This window comes from Myotis davidii, unplaced genomic scaffold, assembly GCF_000327345.1.
Source record: "Myotis davidii unplaced genomic scaffold, ASM32734v1 scaffold233, whole genome shotgun sequence".
NCBI classification, from domain to species: domain Eukaryota; kingdom Metazoa; phylum Chordata; class Mammalia; order Chiroptera; family Vespertilionidae; genus Myotis; species Myotis davidii.
Window position 1 is genome coordinate 1,334,106 of NW_006285917.1, and position 8,992 is coordinate 1,343,097.

The following is an 8,992-nucleotide window of genomic DNA, read 5'->3' on the forward strand; positions in this document are numbered from 1 at the left end:
GGGGAAAACCAAGGTATTTTCATAATCAGACCCTTCCCAACTCATGTGCCTCCGGTGGATTGCAGTGGTGCCTGATATGCTCCTCTCCCCTTCCAGGGCAGCCAGAACCCGAGCCATATGCTTCCAAACGTCAGCAGCCTCCTCTGTTGCCAAGTTGTGGAACAGTTATTTTTTTATGTGTGTCAGGTCAAGAAAAAGCCTGGAAACTGCTTATGGTTTTCAAAGCTTTTCCACACGTTATTTCATCTACTTCTCACCACCACTGGCATGCCCTTGTGAGATGAGCCTGACTGAGGGAGACAGTAGTGGGCTAGCTATGGGCTGGAACCCTGATGTGAGGTCCCGTCCTAAGGGCTATGTGAGTGCCACTCCCAACTGGCCTGGTGGAGATGCATGTGGGGCATCTGTCCTCAGATCCCCACCTTGTCATAGAGGGTGCCCACCATGCTGTCCTCTTCGCTAGTGCCCAGCAACTGGGCCAGCAGCTTGTGCCCGAAGTGCAGATAGATGAGTCCCGCACTGCTCAGCTTGGTCTGCCATGGCTTCCCAGGGGACAGGGAGCTCATGGTCTCTGTGAAAGACCTGAGGAGCACAGGGAGGTGGGGCTGAGGCAGAGCTGCCCCAGTTAGCCCAGTGTATGTGCACGCGGAGGCACAATGTGGGGCAGGGGGCTGGGGAAGACTGCAGGAGCTGGAAAGGGAGAGCCCAGCTGGAGAGGCTTTGGCTTTTCCTTAGGGGTCACATAGACCGCAGCTTAAAGTCTGTGCATGCATTCGACAATGGTAAACGCAATGCTGACGACGTGCCTGACTTGGTGTTTAGACAATGGGGATAAAAAAACAGACCATGTCCCTGTCTTCAAGTTTACCTGCTAAAGGCAGACAGACACACAAACAACCAAGCGAATGCTGTAGCTATGTTATAAGCAAGGAAGTGTGTGTGTGTGGGGGGGGCTTGAGCAACGAATTTACGGGGTGTTCACCAGATAAGGGTGAGGAAACATGTACACGGCTAAGAGGTCTCTTCATGGAATTGCAAGAAAGGAGCTTGGGTGTGAGAGGTGAGTGGTAAAAAAAAGGTGGAAGGGCAAGCAGGGGCCAGATCATGGTAGGGCTTGCATGCCAGTCTTTGGAGTTTGGACTTCTATTTGTATGTAATGGGAGCCACTTAGAGACTCTAAGTAGTCAAGTGCACGTTAGGAAGAGCATTGTGCCAGCCAGCATGGAGAATAGATGCAAGATTACCTGCAGTGGTCCGGGTAAGTGAGGAAAGCAGGAATTTGAGTAGCAGTGGAACAGAGAATAGGGAAAAGTTATTAGGGAAGTAGAAACCATAGCTATAATTTGTAAATACTAATTAGAATCACCTAGGGAGCTCATTTTTTTTTGTTTTAATGATTTTTATTAAATACTGAGTAAATACAAAACATTTTAATAAAATACATATAAGGTATAGCCATGGCCAGTGTGCTCAGTGGTTAGAGCCCTGACCCATGCACTGAAGGGTTGCAGGTTAGATTCCCAGTCAAGGGCATGTACCTGGGTTGCAGGTTTGCTCCCTGGGTTGGAACACGTGTGGGAGGCAAACAGTCAGTATATCTCACATCAATGTTTCTTTCTCTCCCTCCCTTCCACTCTCTCTGAAAAACAATGGAAAAAATATCCTCATGTGAGAATTTAAAAAAAAAAAAAGAATTCATTCATTCATTCATTCATTCATTTTAAGAAACTCGGTCCTGAGGAGTATAATTTGGGGGAATAAAAAAAAAATTCTTGCCTGGCCAGCATGGCTCAGTGGTTGAGGGTCAACCTATGAACCGGGAGGCTCTGGTTAGATTCCCGGTCAGGGCACATGCTCAGGTTGGGGGCTCGATCCCCACCCAGTAGGGGGCATGCAGAAAGTAGCTAATCGATGTTTCTATCCATCTTCCTTCCTCTCTAAAAATTAATTTAAAAACCCCCACATATATTACAAAAATAAAAAAAGACTAATAACAATAACCCTCCCAGGTGAAGTTCAAAAAGAAGAAAAACTGCCCTGGCTGGTGTGTTAAGTGGTTTGAGTGTAGGCCTATGCACTGAAGGGTCACAGGTTCTATTCCTGGTCAAGGGGGTCAAGGGCAAATCCCTGGGTTGTAGGTTCCATCCCTGTGCCCAGAGGCAACCAATCAATGCCCCCCACCCCCCGTCGACTCTTTGAAGATCTATGGAAAAAATATCCTCGGATGACAATTAACAAAAACAAACAAAAAAACAAGTAAAACTAAATAAATTGATGATGGAAACAGACATGTGCTAAACTATACACAAGGGTATGATGAACACAAAATTCAGGATGCTGTTTACTTTTGAAGGAGGTGGGGGGATGGGATAAGGAAGAGGCACACAGGTACAGATTCAAAGGTAATGACAGTGTTCAAATTCTTGGGTTGGGAGATTAGTTCATGGGTATTCACTTTATGTTTTATATTCCAGAAATGTTTTTTTTTAAACATTTTTTTATTGATTTCAGAGAGGAAGGAAGAGGGAGAGAGACTGAAACATCAATGATGAGAATCATTGATTGGTTGCCTTCTGCATGCCCTCTAATGGGGATCAGCCTGCAACCCGGGCATGTGCCCTGACCAGGAATTGAACCCGGGACTCTTCAGTCCTTAGGCCGATGCTCTATCCACTGACCCAAACTGGCTAGGGCCAGAAATGTTAATTACATTATTTTATGTGTCAAATACTGCATAATTAAAAAAAATTTAAAAAATTCTCACCCAAGGATAGTTTGCCATTGCTTTTTTTAATTTATTTTTAAAATATATTGATTTCAGAGAAAGGGAGAGGGAGAGAGAGAAACATTAATGATGGGAGAGAGTCACTGATTGGCCACCTCCTGTACACTCTCCACTGGTGATTGAGCCCACAACCTGGGCATGTGCCCTGACTGGGAATCGAACTGTGACCTCCTGGTTCATAGGTCAATGCTCAACTACTCAGCCATGCTGCTGACTGGGCTATTTTTAATTTTTATCTTATTTATTTTTAATATTTTTGTTGATTTCAGAGAGGAATGGAGAGAGAAATAATCAATTATGAGAGAGACACTGATCGGCTGCTTCCTGCACGGCCCCCTACTGGGGATTGAGCCCGCAACCCCGCCTTGACCGGAATCAAACCGAGGACCTTTCACTTTCAGTCCACAGGCCAACGCTCAATTCACTGAGCCAAACTGGTTAGGGCTTTCCATTGGTTTTTAGAGAGAGTGGAAGAGAGAGGGAAACAGAAATATCGATGTGAGAGAAACACATTGATTGGTTGCCTCCTGCAGGAGCCCAGACCAGGGCTCAGGCGGGGGAGGAGCCTGCAACCGAGGTTTGTGCCCTGACCAGAACTGAACCGGGGGCCTTCTGTCCGCAGGCTGACGCTCTATCCACTGAGCCACACCAGCTAGGGCCTGCATAATGTTTTAAAGAAAGTATGTCAAATCATTAGAAAAAAGGAAGTAAGAGTCAATAATGTCAAGTCCCACCAAGAGGTGCGTTAAGGTGAGATTCTCAGCCAGTAACCTGAGCTGGTGTCGAAGTCATAGGTGGCCTTTTCATGAGCATTTCCAGTGGAGAGAGACTGGGAGAGAACCAGCTGAATGAATGACATGATTTGGAAGGGATATGGAGCCAGGGTCAGCTCTTCCTTTGGAGAGTGACAGTTTAGGCTGTAAATACTGGAGGGTTCCCTCCTAACATCATTTATGAATATGTACTCTTAATCATAATCGCTTTAAACAGTGTGGTGTACAAGAGAGAGGAGTTTGTATCTACTAGTATTTCTATTTTCAAGATGAGAGATGCCTAAATAGAGTTGTAAGTTATTGGCAAAAAGTAGAAAGTGGTGGGAAGTCCAAGAGGAGAATGTAATAGATTGGAAAGGGGGCAAGCAAGAGAACAGTGCTGCACTGGAAGGAGGGAGCTGAGGATGTTTACGAGTGGGAAACAGGAGTTTGATGAGATAGGGGCTTGAGGAGAGGGGAAAAGGATTGGAATGAAGTAGAAGACCACACATGTGAACTGTCACCAACCACCACAATCAGGTGGGCCCGGGCCCAACAGAGTGAAGTGGGGCAGCAAGGGCACATGAATGGGTTAGTCCCAGCTGGGGTATTAACTGGGGAGAAAACAGTACTGGTGGGGAAAAAGTCTGACAGCCAGAGCAGGAGCTGAGCTGGGAGGGGCCTGAGGACTGACTAGGAGCCAAGGGAGGCCTGGGCAGGTTAGACTCAGGGAGGTCCACAGCCAGGCAGGCAGGTGAGAGCCGGAAGGGTGGAAGGACGCGACACAGCCCCTGCAGCGGATGGCTGAATTGGGGCCCTGAGTCAAGATGAAGTGAAGAAGGTGTCTGCGAACCCACCTCTGGTGATGGTCATATCGGTGTCTCTGAGGGTCGTACTCGCCACCCACATCTACCACGACGTCGCAAGAAGCCAGTTTTTCGGGGTCCCGGGTCCGCACAATCTCTGCATCCTGTAGGGGGCGCCGGGGGTGAGGAGCTGCCAGGAGTCGCGCGGGTAGGGGGTTGCTGCTAGGTTTTAGGGGGGTCGGGAAGGGCAGGAGGGGGGCTCGGGCCGCCCCAGGTACCACAGGGACCCAGGTAAGCACGCGGGCGGCCCCCGGCGCACCGTACCTGGTACTCCGGCAGGAGGCGCAGCAATGCGCAGGCCAGGGCTTCATCGCAGTGGAAGGTGCCGTTGTGCGTTCCTATTCGGGGCGGTGCCATGAGGCCGCAGCGGCGTCGTTTGGAGGGCTGCACGCTCTCCAGGCTGTGCTTGCGGTGCCGGACACGGAGGGGCGGCGGCAACAACAAAGGTAGGAGTCCCCGCAGGAAGCGGCTGCCCATGCAGCTTCTCCGATGCGAGGCGGGAGCGCCGAGCCGGAAAAGGAAGTGCCCGCGCAGCCCCACTTCCGCCTGCCAGCCTTTCCCACGGCCCCAGGCCCCGCCCAGCGGGGCCGCTACACCCCCAAGGCCTTCCCGCGCCTCCGGGGGTCAGACGGAGCCCCCAAGATAAGCCCTGCATCAGGCTCTGGGAGGGGCACACTCTCAACTCCTGCCCTCCCATCTCTTCACCAGTCCCTTACTGATGCAAGAACAGACCAACATTCTGCCCAGCTGGAACATTTATTGGCATTAAACACAAAACCCTTCTCTCCCCACCACGAAGTCCCAGGCCCTTGAAGTAGGGTCCCTCTGCCTGGTTTCTGAAACAGGATCTCAGGCCTTGGCAGCCTGAGTTGCGCCCAGGGCTGTGAGCTGCTGAATCTTCTGGCTCATCATCTCCATGACAGCTGTGGGGGAAAAACAGACCCTGGTCAGGAGCTGAAGGGAAGAACCCAGAGTTAAGAGAAAGTGACATGGAAATTTAAGGAGTGGAGGACACCAACTATAGTTAATAAAACAACACAGTGATCCATTACCGCAAAATTTGGAATCTACAATGTATCAGTAAATATGACAACCACTGGGATATAAAAATGAACATACAATATTGAGTCAGACATAACCAAAAATTATAACGTGAAAATATTTTTGCCTTTATTATTTTTTTAATGTGTAGTTTTATTTTTTATATATATTTTTATTGATTTCAGGGGGAGGGAAGGAGAGATAGAAACACACATGATGAGAGAGACCCATTGGCTGCCTCCTGCACACCCCCTACCAGGGATCGAGACCTCCTGGTTCATAGGTCGATGCTCAACCACTGAGCTACAGCGGCAGGGCTATTTTTACCTTTAGAAGAGTGGTTCTCAATCCTGACTATGTTACATAATCACCTGGGGCATTTTAGGAGACCCATGCCTTACCATTTGACTATCATCACCTGGGCTCTGGGGCATTAAAAAAAACCAACCAAACCCTGGAATCCTTGCCCACCCCTAGTCCCCACCACTACCCAGCTTGATTTACTAGTAGTTTGTTTGGAGGGGGCCCCAGGCTTTCTTTCTTTCTTTCTTTTTTTTAACATTTTTATTGATTTCAGAGAGGAAGGGAGAGGGAGAGAGAGACAGAAACGTCGATGAGAATCACTGATTGGCCGCCTCCTGCATGCCCCACACTGGGGATCAAGTCCGTAACCCGGGCACATGCCCTGACTGGCAACTGAACCCTGACCTCCTGGTTCATAGGTCAATGCTTAATCACTGAGCTGGCTGGTGTAGCTCAGTGGTTGAGCATTGACCCAGGCTTTCTTTTCAAACTCCCTTGGTGATTCTAATGTATAGCCAGGGCTGCAATTGCTAGTACTTAGTTAGGGCTATTTCTTTCCCGTGTGTTCATTTACATGTATCTTTTCCCCCCATTCAATCCCCATTAAGAACACAGACATGATTTCTTTCCTCTAAATTTCTCAAACACCCAACCCAGGAATCTACAAATAGTGGGTATGTAATATATTAAATCTAGAGACTAACACAAGACACAAAAGAGAAAGACATGGTTTTAATCCAGCAAAGGGGACATCCCCATGGTTCACACTGCAATCCATGTTCTTTATCATGGCGGTACAAAGGATGAAGAGGTGCCGCAGGCCAAGCTTACCCTGTTTCATGACATGCTTCTCTTGAAGGGCTGGCTGGATTTTCTCCATTTGCTTGGTGAGAAAGTCTATTTTCCTCTTGAAGAAGTCCTTGGCATCCTCAGCTGTCTAAAAGGTCAGAGGTGAATGAGGGGCTAAGAGGATTGGCCAGTGTTTCAGTGGTTAGAGCATCGGTCTGCACAATGAAGGGTCACAGGTTCAATTCCCGGTCAAGGGCATGTACCTGTGTTGCAGGTTCGATCCCCTGCCCCAGTTGGGGTTGTGGGGAGGTACCCAATCGATGTGACTCTCTCACATCAATGACCCTCTCTCTCACTCCCCAACTCCTACTCCCTAAAAAAAAAAAAAAAAAGAGGACACCCCATGCTGTCTCTAAATCCTCCCCTAAACTTCCTTTCCTTGTTCAGACGGGCATGTACATGGTTCCTTCCACTCACCTTCTCTACATAGTAGCCAGTTCCCACATCGATGAGCACGTGTTCTACATCATGTAGCTTCCCAGGGACATACATCTGAGAAGCAACAATTAAGGGAAAACTAGCCCAGCATGAGCCATGATTCCTTATCAGCCGAACACCCTCTTTCCTAAAACGCTAAAAGGCGCAGGAATAATCTGGGGGCTTTAGAATTAAACCTGTACACTCCCCCACATGTGAAGACAGAGAAGTTGGTTCCTTATGGAGAAAATGACAGACACACACTGAGACACCCTCTTGCCCTGAAGCCATCGCCCACCCTTTAAGCAGTTAGCCCCTCCAGAAAGACTAGATACAACATGTTCTTAGGGCTGTAGAAAGTGAAAGTGAGAAGCCAGCCCCGCTTCCCCTCAACACCCCAACCACCAACTAGCTAACTCCTGATGGATTTAATGTTCATTATTTAGGTAACCCCTAGCACACTATTATTTCGGTGTTCCTCTCTCAGCCTGTCAGTTCTCAGACTACAGTTTACAGGTGTCCTGTTGTCATAACTTGATCATTCAAGTAAAACACTCAACAGGTAGACACAACCCAGGTTTCCTAGTAACCACAGTTCAGGAATAACAGCTGCAATTAAACTAAAATTGAGAATTAATAAACAGAGTCAACCCCCTTGTTTCTATATCCTATTCTTCTATTGCTTATGTGTTCTAAGTTATTAGTAAAAGTGTAAACCACGTTTTATCTTTATATTAGATATCTTCAAACAAAAAAAGGGAAACAGTCACACCTCAATTACATATACTCTTCGGTGCTTACAAGACAAGAGCTAGATGTTGGCCCCAGGATACAGATAGGAGAGCTAGGCAGTGTGTCTAGTAAGAGCTCTCAGAATCATGGGGCCCTTTGGAGTCATCAAAACTACCCCCACCCTTTCTGTAGGGGGAGGGGTACAGGAGAGAAGAAGATGGCTGGATGGTTCCTCTGGAAAGGATACAGAACTCGTCAGTGGGACAAGTAATTCTTTCCCTGTGAAAGCAATTAAGACAAACATCTGGGGAAGGTTGTCAGCTCCAACGTTAAGACGTTAAAGGGCCCAGCGCAGAGAGCATGAGAAGAACGGCAACGGGGCCACAGGAGCACCGTCCTGTCCATTTCAATTCTAGGTGGGCAACATGCAAACGGCTCACGAGAGGTACAGAGTAAGTAACGGATTGTTCCCTCGTCTCCGGTAAGGAAGTCCGGTTTAGGAGGCGGGACCAGAAGCCGCGCACCACATCCCCCTGCGGCCTCCGCGCGCTCACCCCATACCCTCATTGCTCTTGTTCAGCACGTTCAGACAGTCCTTGGCTTCCACGTACTTGGTCTGCACCACCTTGAGCTGGGCAATGGACGTGGACAAGAACTCCACTTCCTACAGAGCGCAAGAAAGAGTCAGTGGGGCTGGAGGGAGAGGAGCACCGCCCGAGAAGGGGCGAGGGTTTCGCAGGGGAGTGGGGAGGGGGCGAGGGCGTTCGCGTGGGCAGGAGGGGTGTGAGGCGGGAAGGGGTGTCTCTGGGGGCCCGTCCCCACCTGGTCCAGCTGGTTCTTGAGCATTTCCAGCTGCGGGAGATTCAGCTCGGTGATGTTCACCGACTGCGCCATGTTGGGAAGGAGGACTAGGACTGAAAAGCTGAGAGCGGCTTCCCGAGCGACGCTCTAGCCGTCCTCTGCGCATCTCGATGGCTGCCAGGAGGCCTCGCTGCCCCGGACATCTCTATGGTCCTCCGCCTGGGGAGGGGCGCCACTGAGTCACGCCTCCTAGTAAAGGCAGCGGCGCGTGCCTTTCATAAAACATACTACGTCTAGCGTAGTAAAGTTGTAGCGGACGCAACTGCTGCTTTTAGGAGCGTAAACATCTTTAAAATAGTGAGGCCATAGCTGTAACATTACAAAGCAATGTATGCTACTCCACGTGTGTGGTATAGACCTAGTGACCGATTAGCCAGGAAGCCTGA

The 8,992-nt window shown here is 49.0% G+C and overlaps 2 protein-coding genes across 4 annotated transcripts in view; both read right to left on the reverse strand.

The window, feature by feature from the left end:
- The window catches only part of LOC102751862 (chromosome unknown open reading frame, human C12orf10), a 7,063-nt gene extending 2,090 nt beyond the window's left edge, over nt 1–4,973 (reverse strand). Inside the window, exons 1-3 of one of the 3 annotated variants that reach the window (XM_006757008.2) lie at nt 4,668–4,973; nt 4,395–4,507; nt 423–582 (exon numbers count right to left, since the gene is read on the reverse strand). In XM_006757008.2, coding sequence (XP_006757071.1) covers nt 423–582; nt 4,395–4,507; nt 4,668–4,880 — 486 coding nt within the window. In that variant the 5' untranslated portion in view covers nt 4,881–4,973. The remainder of the gene's footprint in view (nt 1–422; nt 583–4,394; nt 4,508–4,667) is intronic. The other 2 variants (XM_006757007.2, XM_006757006.2) reach the window with 2 other exon arrangements.
- A 167-nt stretch (nt 4,974–5,140) lies between these two features.
- PFDN5 (prefoldin subunit 5) lies at nt 5,141–8,762 on the reverse strand. Its single transcript, XM_006757009.1, has 6 exons — nt 8,568–8,762; nt 8,307–8,409; nt 7,993–8,024; nt 7,014–7,088; nt 6,579–6,684; nt 5,141–5,326 (listed from the first exon to the last, which is right to left on the reverse strand). The coding sequence occupies exons 1-6, from the start codon at nt 8,637–8,639 to the stop codon at nt 5,253–5,255; spliced, it is 462 nt and encodes a 153-aa protein (XP_006757072.1). The 5' UTR covers nt 8,640–8,762; the 3' UTR covers nt 5,141–5,252.
- Between the last annotated feature and the right edge of the window lie 230 nt (nt 8,763–8,992).